General features: G+C 48.2%; 1 protein-coding gene across 1 annotated transcript in view; it reads right to left on the reverse strand.

The window, feature by feature from the left end:
• Positions 1–17,799, reverse strand: part of IQCA1 (IQ motif containing with AAA domain 1) — a 146,454-nt gene that overhangs the window by 25,315 nt on the left and 103,340 nt on the right. Inside the window, exons 14-15 of the mRNA XM_026491627.4 lie at positions 13,747–13,854; positions 10,452–10,651 (exon numbers count right to left, since the gene is read on the reverse strand). Coding sequence (XP_026347412.2) covers positions 10,452–10,651; positions 13,747–13,854 — 308 coding nt within the window. The remainder of the gene's footprint in view (positions 1–10,451; positions 10,652–13,746; positions 13,855–17,799) is intronic.

Raw genomic sequence — 17,799 nt, forward strand, 5'->3', positions numbered from 1 at the left:
GGAAGAGCAGCGCCGCAGAGAACAAAGGGCCCAGAAGAAAGAGCCGTCCCCAGGGCCGAGGGAGGTCAGGGGCGCAGGAAGGCAGGGGGCAACGGTGGCCAGTGCTGGCCCAAGGGCCTGGCATTCTGGAGGTCCCTGGTGGCCTTGGCAGGGCATGGAGGGGACAGAAGCCAGGTGACAGGGGGCTGAAGTGTGAATGGTCAGAGACCGAAACAGGGAGCGTTCTTTCAGAAGGACGGGGAGCACGGAGACCAGAGGTGGCATGGAATGGGAGGAGAGTCAGGAGAAGAAGACCTCGGAGGGAGAAGGATCGTTGCTGGTGCAGGCTGCACGTCTCTGAGACAAGGGTTGTTTGCAGGTACAAAGGGAGGACAGACCAAGCTTTAAAAACATGGAAATTCGCGGAAATTTGGTCCTTTCTTATTGTTATTGCAAAAGCAGTATTCATTGGCAAAATTTTCAGAGTGCATATTCAGACACACAGACAACACTCTCTGCCTCCTCCATTTAAGTGAATCGTCCAACATTTCCTGTCCTTACAGACCTTCCTCGATGTATTTGCTAAAACGAGATTGTTCCTCCAGCACTGCATTACGTTCTGGTTCACGCAGGTGAAATTTATTTCTCCAACATCATTTTAACACAAAGTCCCATAATTTACTGACCGAACCTACTGTTTTTGAATCTTTGGGACGTTTCTGCCTTCTCATGAAATTAAACAGTGGTTCGATGGGTTTTGGGGGCACATGACGGGTCATTCCCTTAGAACGAGGCCACACCCGCAGCTGCTGGGTCGCAAGGCTTGTGTTGTTCACGTTTTCGCTCATGTTGTCTACCTGCCCTCCCGGAGATTCTCTGCTTACACTCTCTCCAGCCATAGGTAAGTGGATCTGTTTTTCTACAGGCCTCTCCTTAACGAGTATTAACAATAAAAAACTCTGCCAATTTGTTAATGAAAAATGGTATCCTTTGCTCTTTTAATTTTCATTTAGCAATGAAAAGTCTTCACTTAAATTACCCACAGATAGTTTGAGGTCATGGGCAATTAGATGTAATTAATTCATAATTGAACTTTTCCGAAGTTATACTGGACAGTTCACTTAAGCTGCCAGTAGAGGGCTCTTCAGTCCTATCAAATGTAACTGCAGGGTTTCAGTTTTGTGGCAATTCTGGAATGAAGACAAATTTCCACCAACAGTGGTTTTTCAAATTCTGGGGAGCTCTGTCAAACAATTAAAGACGTCTCCTTCTATGTGAGTTTTGTGCTTTGATCTTTTGTAATCTCTAAAGAAATGTCGAAAATTCACCATCAGAATTGGATTCTCTTGGGTTACAATATGGTGGCTCTACAATGAAAGTTGTTTGTGTTTGGCATGCTGAATTACCAATACGATTTGCCCAAATGACTCCTGGAAGCTTTGGGAGTTCTCTCGGAAAATGTCCTATTTTGCATGCCTTAGAGAACCTGATGAAAAACCAGCTATTCTTTCTCCAATGGTTGAGTCTCAGAAAAGGACCACCCACTCATCCATCCAAACATCCATCCATCCATCCACCCACCATCCATCTACCCGCCCACCCACCATCCATCTATGCACCCATCATCCATCTACCCAGCTAAATGCCCATCCACCCTTCCTTCTTTCCTTCTATCTAGATGCTTCCATCCATCCATCCATCCACCCGCCATCCAACCATCCATCTACCCACCCATCCTTCCATCTATTTACCCTTTTTTCCTTTGTCTATCCATACAGCTATCCACCCCTGTACCATCCACACATCTCCCCACCCGTCCTTCCTTTCTTCCATCCATCCATCCATCCATCCATCCATCCATCCATCCATTTGCTGTGGATGATGAAGCTGTGATGTGTGAAGCTTAGTGGTGGGAGCCAGGAGTGTCTGGGGACTGAGAGACACGGTCCCTGCCTGCATAGCGTGTGTAGCTTCTGTGTCTAAATGGGAGTTGGTGGGCACAGGGAGGCAGCCACCAGTGAGCAGCTGCCGTGCTGGGGAGGAGCTGGAGAGGTGTGGGTTACCTGGGGAGAGGAGAAGCTCATGTTCCCAGACTCGAGTCACTTGGATTCTGTTTAAGTACTTAAAATGTGAAGACATTTTGTTCTGTATTTCCACTATTTAAAAACATTTAAAATTTCAATTTCTTTGCATTACCTTTTATGAGATTGCAGAAATTACTTCAAGTCCTCACTGGGTGTTAACTGGGATAAACCATAAATGATACTCGAAAGCAGCACAGAGGTGTATTAAAGAGTCAGGAGCCCGGCTGGGCTGACCCTGTACGGGAAGGAAGGTAAACGGAGGCAGAGGAGAAGACCAGGGGGGAGCCAAGCTACAGGTCCCGTGGATAGCCTGTGCTGTGAGGGGCATCGGGTCAGTGCTAGCCACAGGAACACACCGATGTGATTGCTGATGATCGGGCTGTCTTCAAGGGGGAAGATGTCTGAATGCTGTTGGGCATGAGGCTTACAAATCACCTGCACTTCCCTTTGGAAACCCCTCTTCTCCCCAGCTCACTCCCAGCCACACCAGGGCTAATGGCTTCACGCCAAACTGCACGGCTGAGCCGACTTTGAGCAGCCCAGGGTTCAGGCCTGTGTGTACATCCCTGATCAACTTCCCATGCACATTCTAGCCACATCCACAGCCTTCCCGGCTTCAGGTGTTTCCAAACTGGTTAACGCTCTTTTAATACCGCTGGACTGACCCTGGTCCTAGCCCATCCCCACTAGCCTTCCACAGAGCCGGAGCGGATGGACACGATATTTATGGTCGCTTTCGGTCCACAGGATGCCAGCATGTCCCTTACTGACAGACGACGTTTGGGGCACCCACGGTCTGGGGCCCTTCCTCCCTGCGGAGTCCGCTCAGGCCTCCGTGGGGATGTGGAGACACTGTAGCTTCAGCTCGGTTTTGCCATGAGCCTAAAACTGCTCTGAAATACAAAGTGCGCTAAACAATAAAGGTTCTGATGTCCATGCGTGCTCCCTTCCTCAACCTGAAACGGCCTCCATGCAGCAGTGAAAGGTGACCTGGCTTCTGACGGCAGATCCATTCAGGACTTGGGGTCACCGCCCCCCCGCTCCTCTTATTTTCATCCCTGGTGCTGCACCAGAGCCCCTAAATTCTGCTTCTGTCCCGTCCCCCCTCCCCTCCCCTTTCTCCCTCCTCCCCTCCTTTCACGGGAGCAGCTCCTTGCTGTGGGGTCAGGTGGACCAGGTGTTTGCTTTACCCTGATTGAATTCTCCTTGTGAAGGTGATCCCGTAGTTATGACATTTACTACATATCTGTGTGTTTGAAAAAAACAACCACCATCCACAAACAGCAACAATGTCTTTGTTTGGGTTATTAATCAAGAGTATAAGTCATGGATGAGCTGTAGAAACATAATTGGCTGGGCTCTCCATCACCTGACTCCTGGACCAGCTGTTTATACCAGCACATCTGGGCACGATCCCTTGGCATGAGGCCACAGGCTGTTGGCTGTGAGCCCAACGAGGAGCCCCTGGTGGGTGGTGCCAAGGCGCAAATGGCTTCTTTTTGTCCAGACATGCAGGCCAGTGCAGGCCATGTGGCCTAGACCCGCCGCCCGGTGTGGGGGGTGGCCTCCCTCCAAGTCTGGCCTTCATTGGAGGAGAGGGAGGGCTCAAGGACCACAGGGAGGAGAAATCATCTCTCCCAAGACCTGGAGCATGAGACAAGGAGTTCTCTGCCTGGTCTGCCTTCCTGGCTCTGCTGGGGTCCCCTCGGCCTTCTCCTGGGAGGCCTGGAGGGTCAGGAGAAGAGGGTGCCGGACAAGGGGGAATCGGAAGTTGTGGGAACCCACTGGGGTGCCGACAGCATGCAGTAGCTTCCAGTTCCTCACCTTCTCATGCTGAAGTGTCCTCAGCTGACACACTTTGACCCAGGAATGCCCTGGCCCTCCGGTCACTATGAGGGCACGGCAGCCACAGGCTGGGCACAAAGGACGCTTCCCTCCCCCAGGGGCCCGTTGGGGCCTATGTGACAGCTCTGGGGTCGGATCCAGACGCCAGGCTCTTTGTTCTTTAGTATTTGGGACCAAATTAAGCACTTGGAGTCTCACTTTTCTTGTCTGCAAAATGGAGACTTTAATTCCTGCCTCAGCGGGGACTGGCGCAGTTAAACAGGACAGTGTGTGTAAAACCCCTTCGCATGTGCCAGACTCCAGGCCAGGGGAGAGTCCTTCCGGCTTTTCCACCCCGATTTACCGTCATGAAGACCTGGAGGCTGGTGTCTTGCCTTGAGGACAACAACAACTTCTTCTTCTTCCTCTTCTTCTTCTTAAGATTTATGCATTTATTTTAGAGAGACAACAAGACTGGGGTGGGGGGGATGGAGGGGCAGGGGGAGTGGGAGAGTGAATCTTTTTTTTTTTTTTTTTAAGATTTTGTTTATTTATTCGACAGAGATAGAGACAGCCAGCGAGGGAGGGAACACAAGCAGGGGGAGTGGGAGAGGAAGAAGCAGGCTCATAGCGGAGGAGCCTGATGTGGGGCTTCATCCCATAACGCCGGGATCATGCCCTGAGCCGAAGGCAGACGCTTAACTGCTGTGCCACCCAGGCGCCCCAGGAGAGTGAATCTTAAGCAGCATCCATGTGAACATGGAACCCAACGTGGGGCTCGACCTCACGACCCTGAGATCATGACCTGAGCCGACACCTAGAGTCAGATGCTTAACTGACTGTGCGCCATCCGGGTGCCCCCTCCTTGATAACTTCTTTTGTTCACAAAACATGTATTAAATAGTAAGCATTTATGACATTTCTCAGTTGTTAGATATATTTCTAATTCAGATGTGTATTCTTTTCCACATATAGCTTTAGCAAAGGAGGGAATTTAAGATAACAGTTACTCACTTGTACAGTAAACTCATTTCTTCAAGGAACTCCCTTATCCAAGCTGTTAACCCATTAGCATTATTGTGTGTAAAGCAAAGGAACCCGCCAAAAATCATGATCACAAAATGGACTGGAATCTGTGCCCATGAAAGCAAATCGCAGGCGCGTTTCCGTGCTGTTTCCCCGCGTGTGCACAGGGAGCTGCGTGAAGCCCTAAGTGCCACCAGCCAGAAGCGCGGTTAGGAGCGGTTTCCTAAGAGTTGCATTCTTGACTTCCTGGAGATTAATTCAGGGATAAGGATTCTTTACAAGGAGACGTGATGAGTAACAGGCCCTTCTGTTGTGGTTCACCTTCTCCTGCAAATGCCGAGGACCCCTCTTCTGCCGCGTGCCAGCCACAGCCCGTTCTACGGCTCCCGGGACGCAGGAAGGCACTATGGCTTCCTGCCCTTGGTCTTCTGGCACAGGCATAATTTCCCGCTTTTCTTTGGTTAATTAAAAGCAAATACCGCTTTGCAGTGTAGATCGCTGCTCTGTCAGTCACACCAGGACGCAGTGGCCTCACTGCACGTGATTTTTAATTGAATGCCGCCCGCTCCCGAGACCTTTGCGTCTCTCATTCATCAGTTACACACGTGGTAAAGGGGAGGCTTAATGAGGTATGTGTCAGGCACCCCGACACGGAGCGGCCTCGGTGGGCAACCACACTCTTCCGCATTTTGATAACCTGACGTTCGGCATTTTGGGGCCTACATGATGTCGGGACAATGATTCTAATAAATGCAAAGACAGCTTACTCGATATCAAGGTAACCTCTCAGCAGCAGAAACAACAACGTCTTGAGAGAGACCGCGTCATCCTCACGCCATTGGCTCTGTCCTAGGGTCCTACCAGGAGTAAGCGAGCCACTCGGTAGGAGGGAGAAGAGGCTTACTTCCGCCCTACTTCAGTTAGAGGCAGAGTCATGCAGCGATTACACTGGCGGCTCTGAACCCAGACTGTACGGGCTCCCATTACAGCACTGCTAGCCAGGAAAATTGCTTAAATGCTTTGGGCCTCGGTTTTCTCATCAATAAAAGGGGATAATGACAGTGCTTCCCTCGTAAGGTTGTTGCGAGGATTGAATGAGTTAGCATAGAGAAGCGCTAGAACAGGATCTGGTATATATGGACGCTAATGAAATGTCAATATTTTAATATTTATATGCTTCTGTCTGTTACTTGACAATGTCAAAAAATTAGGTATTTAGAATGAATGAATTTACGGTTTTATTCCCAGGGGTGGGTGGGTCGGGGAGGAGGCAAGAGGACAGGTTTCTTTGACTTTTCTTCTGAAACACTTAGTGCTTAGAGCTTGGTGGGTAAGCACACGAGGCCACAAGCCAGGCTGCTGGGCCTTAAATTCCAACTCATGTTCAAATCTTTGTCTAGCCTCAGAAATGTGCTCGCATGCTGGAGGATTCTGAGCAGCTCAGTGGAGAGCCAGAGCTGGAAAATTAGAAGAACTGAGCATACACCTTAGCCTTTGCCAAGTTCAAGGTGCTTGCTAAACACCTCAGGCTTTCCACTTAAGGTTCACTAAAGTGAAGATGATGTTCTAGGACTAAGAGTTTCACCTTAGACGAAGGGCAAAATCAAAATAGACCCACAACAACAAAATGGAAAACAAAACCTTCGCAAGCCCAAGCTGATTGGCCAGTAATTTAACTACCTGTCAGAATAAAGCCCAGCATGCTCAGATTATCAACAACATATCATCCAAGATGTCTAATATGCAGAGAACCCTTATTAACGATATGAAGAAACAGGAAAATGTGACACACGGTCAAGGAAAAAAGTCAAATAGAAACCAGCTCCAGGGGCGCCTGGGTGGCACAGTCGTTAAGCATCTGCCTTTGGCTCAGGACGTGATCCTGGCGTTCTGGGATCGAGCCCCACATTGGGCTCCCTGCTCCGCTGGTTGCCTGTTTCTTCCTCTCCCACTCCCCCTGCTTGTGTTCCCTCTCTCGCTGGCTGTCTCTGTCAAATAAATGAATAAAATCTTAAAAAAAAAAAAAAAAGAAAAGAAAAAGAAACCGGCTCCAAGATGACCCAGTGTTGGAATTTGCTGACAAGAACTGTAAAGCAGCTCTTAAGCTGACTTAAAGGAAAAGACAGTCATATTGAATGGACAGATGGAGGATTGCAAGAGAGAAATAAAAGTCTATAAAAATAAACAAAGTTAAATTCTACAACTGAAAAAATATGAGAAATACAAAAGAAAAAATCCACAAGATAGGCTTAATAGCAGATTGGCAATGGTAGAAGAAAAGGTAGGTAAACTTGAGTAAAGACTAATAGTAATCATCCGATGTGGAAACTAGAGAGAACAAGACCTGAGGGACTCGTGGAACCATGTCAAGCAGTCAAATATACACGTGATTAGAGCATCCGAAGGAGAGGAGAGAAAATGGGGCAGAAAGAATATTTGAGGAAACAGTGGCCAAAATTTCCAAAATTTGGTATAAAACATACATTTATGGATTCAATGATCACAGTGGGCCACAAGCAGTTTAAGTACAGGATAAAAACAAAAACACCCAGCACATCACAGTGAAGCTGAGGAAAACCAAAATAAAGAGAAATACTTGTAAGCATTCAGAGAATGATGACACATGACATACACGAGATCAACAGTTTGAATTTCTGATAACTTTTTATCAGAAATATGGAGGTAAGAAGATGATGGAATAACATTTTTAAAGCGAGCACTGAAAGAAAAATATAGCCCAGAATTCTATATCCAGCGAAACATACCTTCAAAAATGGAGGTGCTATAAAGGCATTTAAAAATAAATCAAATGGAAGCTAAAAAATATTTGTAGCCACCAGACCTTCAGCAAAAAAATGCTGAAGAAGTCCTTCAGCTAAAAGTAAAATGACAGCAGGCGGGAACTTGGATTGGTGGAAGGGAACACAAGATCACTGAAAAGAGTAAACACGTGGATGAGTACAAAATGCTAAATCCCCCCCTCCTAATTTCTTTAAGACAAATGACTATTTAATATAAATAATACCACTCTATGGTGGTGTTTATAACATTTCTAGATATAAATGTATGATAAAAATATAAAGGACACAAGATCACAGATGAATTTTATTGTTCTCACATTTTATGTAAAATAGAGCGATATGAACCACGGACACTGCGCTAAGTTAAAAAATGGCTACTGTAATCCGCAGGGCAGTCACTGCAAAGTAAGAAAGAGGCACTGCTAGAAAGACCATAAAGGAATCCAAATAAAGTAATGAAAAGTACTGAGTTAACCCAAAAGAAGACAGGGAAGGACAAACAGAAGAATAAAAGAAGACATGGGCAATGGAGAACAAAGAGCAAAATGGCGGACCTAACACAACCAGATGAATAACCGCATTTAGCGTAAACGGAGCAAAGGCTCCAATTAAATGGCATACGTTTGTCAGGGTGAAGAAGAAAGCTGTCCACAAGAAATGCACTTTAACTCTGAAGACATTAAAAATAAGAGAGTTATCAAGAGAGCTGATGTGGCTCTATTAGCATCAGGGCAGGTAGACTTCAGGACAAGGAGTACTGCCAGAGACAAAAAGGGACATTTCATAATGATAAAATAACCAAGCAGGAGGTCACACCAATCCTAAATGTGGACACATCTCCCAACGGCACTTCAGCATCTGTGAAGCACAAACCGACAGAAGGAGAGGGAGAAATACAGAATTTCACGATCACAGTGGGAGGTTTCGATACCCTATGGCAGGAAGTGATGGGACAAGTAAACGACTAAAAAATTAGAAAATGAACAAGGAAGTCACAGAACAAGAGACAATGTTTGCAGTATGTACGTCTGGCAAAGAACTTGTGTCCAGAATATACAAAGAACTCTCGCAAACACAGGACCAACCACGCGGTGAAAAGTAGGCAAATGACTTGAGCGGATATTTCAAAGCAGAAGTTATATGAGGACCAAACAACCCATTAAAAGGGTGGCTACACGGTTGTGTACGTTTTTCAAAGCTTGCACTTAAAATGTATCCTTAAGATCTGTGCATTTCACCTTATATAAGTTTTACCTTGATAAGAATGGTGCAGGAGGGCAAAGAAGGACCTAGGTTTGAGCCCCAGCTCGGCCACGTGGTCTCGGTGGCTTTGGGCAAGTTACTGAAGCTCTCAGAGCCCCAGTGTCTTGATCTATAAATGGGCTGAGGATGGACCTTTCATGGGGCTGCTGCGAACATTCAACGTAACACCATAAAGAGGTGACCCAGGTGGTCCATATGAGGCGAGGCGCTCTATTACACAGCTTAGTGGTCTTTACTCCCCACCCACCTTCCGCCCCTCCCATCGCCCAGCTCTTCGAAATTCTCTCTCCACGGATTCCTGCAGCACAAGCAGCGGGGGAAAGGAGAGGGGGGAATGTCCTGACTCTCGCCACAGTGGTGGCGGCCACGTGGCTAAGAGAATGAAATCCCATTGCATCACGTCCTCTCTCTGGCTGTCAACACAGTGTGGGAAAGGAACCATTCCTATGGGCAACGGGCCACTGTTCACATAGAGCCGTGCCCGAGAGCCCCGGAGAGCTGATGCACCTGATGCGGCACCAGGTGTGGGGCCTCCTGGCTCGTGAGCACCTTCGTGCAGGAAAAGCTGGCTTATGTGGCATTCTAGCAACTAAAAGTGAGTTAAACAGCATAAAGACAACCTTGAGGTACTCCATGAAATAAAAATTAAACCCCGTCGAGTTTTAATATTAAATGTGAATATTCTGTATCAAAATGCTTGAAAACTTGCTAATCCTTATGTGTATATAAGCATATTGTGTCCCTATCTATCTATCTATCTATCTATCATCTGCCTAGCTACCTATCAACACCTGTCTCTCACCATCATCGTCCATATCTAAATATCGGAGAATCCTTGCTTTTAGGGCTGACAGGATCCTTTGGTCTGTTTCATTTTGGTGGTATAAGGCAGAGACGCAGGGAGGTGAAGAACTTGTCTAAGGTCATGGGCTGGGTAGTGCACGGATCTTCTAGAATATCCTATCCTCCAGCCCAGACCTGATGGCGCAGTACCCCCCCCCCCCCCCCCCGTGGTCAGCTTAGCTTCCCGCAGCCTCTTCGGTATCACCTGTGTGAGGAGCGGATATGCCCAGGGAACCGTACCCTGGCAACTCACGCCATGTGCGAAAGAGTACCCCAAAATGCAAGTGATTGATGCAGTTACTGAAGGAAGGTGGGCTGGAGATAGAAATCGGGGCTTCCGGTTTCAGTGACACGTGGGGCATTTCAGGAAAGGATTCCTGCGGTGGACGGGACAGTAGGGCTTGTTTATGCAAAGGAAGAAGCTGTTTCTATCTGTTGGGTGCTTGGCCAGATGCAAGGACAAAGTGATTTACAGCCGATGTGATGGGGAGTTTAAGAGAGATGGGCGCGTCAGCCTAAGGAAATCATTGGCAAGGGTCCGCGCTCGTTGGTGTAAGAAAGTTCGCGGCAGGATCTGAACGTGGAATTGAACAAGGGAGGGGCGCTGGAAGCCAAGAAATGCACCAAGTACCTTGACCACCACGTGCAGCATCATCTGTAGGCCGTTTTTGCCGGGGTACTTCCCCGCGATGTTAGCTGCGGACAAGTTGAAGAGGTTCGCTCCCGTTTCGGTGCAGATGGCGTGGACCAGCATTTTCTTCCCTACCCCCGATGGCCCTGCCAGCAGCAGGGATTTCACCAAAGGAGCCTTCTCGTGCACCGCTGCAGAACCTACGAAAGGCAGAGGCAAAGGCTCTAAAATCCTGCAGAGGAGCCAAGCGGCTCTGAGACGAGGATCCCTCCAGGCTGTTCCTGCAGCGCGTGACCCCAGTTTCTGCAACCGTGATGAATGTGTCCAAAGCATTTCTAACCGGAGGCACATCCCCCGTCGGAGTCGGCCTGTGACCCCTTTGATTTGTATGTCAGGGCTCGAGGTGGGGGCCACAGGATCTCCTTACTTACTCATTCTGTACGTGGCTTCCCTGCTACCCCTCACCCTAGAATTTCCTCCAAACTCCTAACTCTAACGAACATTCCTGCAAACACTTACCTCTGGCATGTTTTTTAGAGGGGGCATTTTCTCTGCTTGTTGGCAGTGGCGTTACATTCTTTGAAAGCTTAGGAAAAGGAATGTGGACACACAGCTGGTGAGGGGGGCTGGGAATGTTCATTTGTGGTTCTCAGGAGGGAAAGGGGAGAAGCAGGAGCCAGGTGTAGTAGCCGGGCTTCCTCGATCTGCCCCGGGTTCCAGCCTGGCAGCAGGGGCTGAGTCAACCCGACACCTCTTGATGAAGTGCCTTGAGTCACTATGCAGGCACTCGGAGGCCCGCCACACCGCCCATCTCCTCCGGGCCAGAGCGGGACTCGGGCTCGAGCACCTCCTGTCGTCCTGAACCCAAGCGGAGCGCACGTTGGCACTAAGCAATTATAAAGTGAAATCCTGGAAAGTGTTGTGATCAAGACATCTACTATCATGTGACTTTGCTTTGGGGAGTGACGGGGCAGTTTGATCAGTTGTGACTATGTCCATATTACGATTATTATGGTGCCTTTTTTTTTCTAGTGTAACTGAAAAGATATAGGAAATTTACCAAATAATCAGGAACATAAACTTGGAAGCCAGTTTTGAACGAGTGCTGTTTAAAATGAAGTGACGTCAGTGTGTGTTATTTGTGATATGTGAGGGGTATGGGAACGCAATGTGATAAAGGAGATTCTGTTGCTCAGGATAAGAGAGCCATGTCATTCACCGTGTGGTCCGTTGAGCACCTGGTATGGGGGCTGCTCAGTTCGTGGCCCTGGCTGGGGGCCAGTGGGGAAGAGTCAGGACTTGTTGTAGAGAGTTTATGGCCAGGACAGCGCTGAACCTGAGTGGATGTGACCAGGAGGGAGGCAAATAGTGCTGAGATCTGCGTAAGCCACGGAGGGTTCGGAGAAGAACCCAATTCCAGGCCAGGTGGGATGGGGGCCTCAGGCCCAACTTCCGGGAGAGAGTGTCACCTAAGCTGGCCTCTGAAGGGGCAGAACTGGAATGTGTAGAGACAGGGACCCTTGAGAAGATGCAGGGTGAGAGGGCGCAGTGACTGCGGGCCTGGGGTGGGAAGTCAGGCAGGTGCCGGCGAGCGGCAGATAATTCCTGCTGGTGATATGGCAGGGGACAGAAAGGGGCTGGGGAGGGAGACTGGTGCCAGCCGTAGGGGTCCCTGGGAGATGGCTGAGGGTTGCAGATTTGCCAAGGGTGCTGGCCGAGTGTCCTCCTCCCTTCCTTTTCTCCCTCTTCGTTCTGTGGGGCAGTCATATTTCTGGGAGGGCGAGTGGGTGAACGCAGACCAGATGCGTCCTGGGTGCTCCCGTATCTGCCCAGGGGGCTTGGAAAGCTCACACCTCGTCCTGGGAGCCCTGGCTGAGGCTCTCGGGGCTTTGGAGGCCAGCGGGTGCTTGTGTTGCCTGGCCAGGATGCAGAGTGGCCTCACGGCGTGTCCTTGGGGCCCTCTGCAGAATGGCCGGGTTGGCTAGTCCTGGCAGTGGAGACCTGAACACAGAGCCAGCAAACACATTCTGTGTTGACACTGGATACGATTTTAGATCTATGAAATTCAAAGGAAGCACCCGAAGGCAGGTCCGTAAATGTCCTTGTCTGTCTGGCCAGTTCGTGCCTTGCACACACACATACACACACAAGTCCTGAGAAGAAACGCCTGCTGGCCCTGGGGCCCGGGGAGGTCAGCAGCCATATGGACTTCGGGTTCTGGTGGGATGCTTCCTGAGTATCGTTCTTCTGATGCGTTTAGGCCCTCTTGGAAACGACATCCATCGTTTTGTATCCTCGAGCCAAGGATCGAACATCCCGCCTCCCTCAATGATGTTTTAAGAGTTCCATTAACAACATGCTGGGTCTTGGTGCTCTCTGCTCTACTGCTTTCCATCACACTGTGATGAGGGTTGAGGGCTAATTATTTTATTTGCATGGGCCTCGTAAATATTGCTTATTAATTTTGTTGACCCCCAAAGTATCATATACTTATTTATGATATAAATTTTGCATATATATGAAATTTATGTTGACCCCCAATTCCATTTACTACTTCTGACATTAAATTAAAAGAGGAATGAACTGTTTCTTGCCAATAAGTCTAAGCCAAACTACTCCCATATTATTTTAAAGCCAGTTAAACAAATAAAACACGATTTCTATTTCAGAATTGTCGTCAGAGCAGAGCCTGGCTGCCCCAGGTGACTCAGGTCGCACACATAAAAAGGTTATTAATGGTAAGAGCCAATGAGAGCAGCAGAGAGCGCTGTGACAGAGAGCCCCGCCCTTTCTGCACCTGTCGGCATTCCGCGGAACTGTGGGCCTTTGGTCTGAACAACCACAATCGAATCTTATTTAGCAGTTAGATTGGATGTCAGTGAAAACCGGCGGAGCCTTGATCCTTTAGATTCATGAAATACACTTTCGCTGGTGCATGAAAGGCCGGCTTTGTTAAGGAACTAGTAACAGAAGCCTGTGTGTAAAAGGCCAGCCTAACATTAGCCCTTTGTCTAATTTGATTAATTTTAATTGCAGGTGCTTGCTCTGGTTATTATCTCTCCAGATGACTGCCGACAGGACCTTCCGCCCAGAATGTTAAGCAGGTGCTCAGAAGTGGTGCAGACGACCTCCCGGGTAGCACCTTCCTGTGCTCTCCGGGATGCACGGTCGTAATAGAACTACCCTCACTCAAAATCCTCAGCACCAAGAATTCAACCAGGAAGATGCTGCCAGAGGCAGCAAGTAGTGTGCCCCTGCTTCTAGGAAACGCCCACGGGGCGTGTGGAGCCTTTACCTAGTGGCAAGATCCCGTACAGGGCGATGAGCTGTCGGACGTCCAGGAGGGAAGGCATGGGCTCTATGGATACCTGGCGAAGCGTGGTCCCCAGGTAGCTGTACTCTCCTGGGGGAACAGAAACAGAGGTTGAGTAAATGGGAGACTGTGCCGGTCCGAGCCGCGTGAGCTTGGCACCTGCAAAACTAACGCAGAATACATAGTCAACATTTCTGAGCAAAGAGAATGGGGTTGCAGAGGGTCACGGAGAACACATCTTCTCTCAGACAAAGGCTTGAGAAAATCCGTCCAGTCGTGCAAGCGCCTGCCTCTATCCTGGCTTCAGTGATGGGGCGTTCCGTTGCATAGGACACTAAACTCCAGGATTTCCAAAAATAACCTTTGCCTATCGAATATGTGAAGTGGAACAAAGTTCTCAAATGAAGGACATACAAAGTAGACTAAAATATGGTAGGCTTTATTTAATTTATATGTATATTCCAAGCGATTATGCCTAACATTTGCATAAACTTTAAAAATAAATTATTTAAGATCAATGTGGAATTTGTACTGGAGCAGTGTAAATCTGAACCTAAATGCAGTCATTTGAAAGGAAGGCTATGAGTCTAATTTAGGATAAATAGAAACATCTCCTTTCGCGGGTAATGTTCATTTACATTTTTATCATTTTCAAAGGATTACCAGAGGAATAATACAGAAATAAATCTTTACAGGTTTAATTAGAAGGCATCAAAGGTCTTAATTGTAACTCGTCATAAATCTGAAGTGTTATTTTCTAACTAATTTAGATAAGGTCACCAGGAAAATTAGTTTGCCTGTCTCCATTTGTCATGAGGAGGGACCTTTTCATGCTCAGACCGTTCTCTCTTGATTTGTACCTGGATCTGAAGGAAAAACACTCAGTGCGTGAGTCTCAGTGTCTTGATCATTTTTTCTTCTGACTTTTTCTTTCTGTAAGAAGTACGGATCTTGCAGAGCTTTCGATGTTCTACACGTATGTCCAATAGAATGCACAGGCGTGTATGTGGAAGAAGGAAAGCTTGAAAGCATTTTCGAATGCTAAGAAAATTCAAGACCAGCTAACGCTCGCTGTGTTGTTGTGGAGGGCAGGCTTTCGAAGCTCCCACATGAAAAAATAGTCCTTGGCAAGGACAATGGGTATTGGTGGAGAGAATGAGTGATAGCGAAAGCTTCCACTGCAGCTTCCGATCCCCGCGCTTTTTAATGAGCAGGCAATAAACAGGAGAGTGGTTAATTTCACCTTCACTAGAGCAGGAGGAGATCCTGTAGCCACCAGTAAATCCAGTGCCTATTGCTGTCAACAGGACATTGGAGATGATCTGAAAGCAACCCCAATTTTCCTGCTTAAATAAATCCATATTAATACCCAGACGCACCATATTTTCTAGAACCTAACAGATTTCATTTAGACTCATCATAGTAAGTTGAATTAGTGGGTGTTGGTTCTGATGGAGCGAAGGACACCACCAGCCCCGGCCGCTTGCCGAGCGCTGAGCCCCATCTGGAAAGCGTGTGGCTGTGTTTCACCATAAACCCTTCCCATCCACTCAGGGAGAACTCAGAAACTTCAGGATTCCCTGCAGAGTTCCCAGGTCTTCCGCCAGAGAAGGAAGAAGGAAACAGTGGATGACAAGGCATTTTAACGACGAGGCATGGACAAGGGCAAGAAAGCCTACAACAGTGGATGGAAGAGAAACAGGGAACGTGTTACGGGTGGGTCTGACTGTGTTTCCTTACAATTCCCATGTTGAAATCCAGATCCCCAACATCTCAGAATGTGACCTCATTTGGAAACAGGGCCATTGCAGATATAACCAGTGAAAGTGAGGTCATTAAGGCAGGTCCCGGTGCCATATGACCGGTGGGTGTCCTTTGTGAAAGCGGCCATGTGCACACAGGTGTGAAGATGGACGCAGGGATGGGGAACGCCAGAGGCTGCAGCAAACCTCCAGGGGACAAGCCCAGGGATGAAATGATGAGGTCACAGGAACTCGGGGGCAGCAGGGCAGCCACGCAGGAGGGCTGGAAGTCAAGCAAGAGAGATGTGGAGCTGGGGGGGGGGTCCATAGAGGCTACGGCAAAGCAACTGCTTCTCCCTCAGACGCTCAGAAGGAATCAGCCCTGCTGACACTGATCTTGGACTTCTGGCCTCCAGACCGGGAGGGAATGTTTGTGACACCTGTTACAGCAACTCTAGCAAACGATACAGAAGGAGTAAAATAACGGAAGAGAATGGGGACATCAAAGCAGGAAAAAAAATGATGAGAAATAAAAAAATATTTGAGAAACAAGGGGGGATCAGCCTCTAATGTTGCATTCTACCCCACACAGCATTAAGGGGAGTATGAAGAAGAGAGCAATTTATAACAAGTCCTAGCTTCCCAAATACGTTCCTTGGGGACCAGAGGCGGAGGCCCAAGAGCAGACACTGACCCCCTCCTGACCACCCCCGCCCTCAGCGCAGGGACGCCCCGCCACCCCCCACTCCACCAGGGCTGCACACGCACCGCTTCCCAGCGACGCAGACGGGCACGTGTGTGACGCGGTGACGGGTCAGGAGCACGGACTTGTTCATAAGCTGGATGCTGGATGCAGGCTGCCCAGCTCCCGGGACGAGGTTGAGTCCGTGTTGTGACAGCTCTGCCGAGATTGTGCAGGACGTACTGGGGTGCCACCTCCTCCGAAGCTTTGGGGGGCTTCATGTGTATAAATATGTAAGACATACCGTCTGAGATGCTAAGTTTTCTCCTCTGTAGGGCAGGCTCTGAACACCAAGGAGAGTACAAGAAACACTAACTCTGTCCTCAGGTCAATGTCCCCCAAAGGCACAGTGACAACCACGGGTGGGGCCCGATAGTTTGGGGGAATATGAATTGTGTGTGCTCTCCCTGTATTTTGGCCTCAGGCAGTCGCCCTGTGCTCGGTGCTTCTGTGATGCGGGCTGGTGGGGGGACACCCACAGAGACACCATGAAGTCACAAGCCCTCCGACTGGCAGCCCCCCGAGCCTGCCAAAGACTGGGCAAGAATGCCACCACCAGCAAAGCAGGACAACAGGTTGCTCGGCGCCAAGCCAAGCACACCCTCTAAATGCCCCATCTCCTAACTCACTATTCACAGCGATTTAATGAGGCAGGAGCTGCTAGTGTTCCCCTAATTGTGGAAACTGAGGCACAGAAGGATCACATAAAGGGCAAGCATCCTTCGGAAGGTGAGGGGTGGGGAAGGGGACATTCTGTCTTTCACGTTTTATTTCTTTTAAAGCATTATTTATTCATTCTTGGATTCATTATAATTTATTTTCTAAAGTGATTTTTCTCTTTATTTCTAATATTCCTTGAGTTTTGTCAGCTCATTTCCGAGTTTTTCTAATTCCATTCTATGTATTCTTATATTTCTTCTGTAATTTTCGTACTGTATGTTAGCTTGCTTGGAAGAGTGGGCTCCATTTATATGTCCTTTTGTGATGTTAATTTGCTCCATATTCTTTTTTTTTAATGTTTTTTTTAATTATATTATGTTAGTCACCATACAGTACATCCCTGGTTTTTGATGTAAAGTTCGATGATTCATTACTAGCGTATAACACCCAGTGCACCATGCAATACGTGCCCTCCTTACTACCCATCACCAGTCTATCCCATTCCCCCACCCTCTCCCCTCTGAGGCCCTCAGTTTGTTTCCCAGAGTCCATAGTCTCTCATGCTTCATTCCCCCTTCTGATTACCCCCCCTTTCTTACCCCTTTCTTCCCCTACCGATCCTCCTAGTTCTTATGTTCCATAGATGAGAGAAGCCATATAATAATTGTCTTTCTCTGCCTGACTTATTTCACTTAGCATTATCTCCTCCAGTGCCGTCCATGTTGCAGCAAATGTTGAGAAATCGTTCTTTTTGATAGCTGAGTAATATTCCATTGTATATATGGACCACAACTTCTTAATCCAGTCATCTGTTGAAGGGCATCTCGGCTCCTTCCATGATTTAGCTATTGTGGACAATGCTGCTATGAACATTGGGGTGCATATGTCCCT

This window comes from Ursus arctos, unplaced genomic scaffold (assembly GCF_023065955.2).
Source record: "Ursus arctos isolate Adak ecotype North America unplaced genomic scaffold, UrsArc2.0 scaffold_1, whole genome shotgun sequence".
Lineage (NCBI taxonomy): Eukaryota > Metazoa > Chordata > Mammalia > Carnivora > Ursidae > Ursus > Ursus arctos.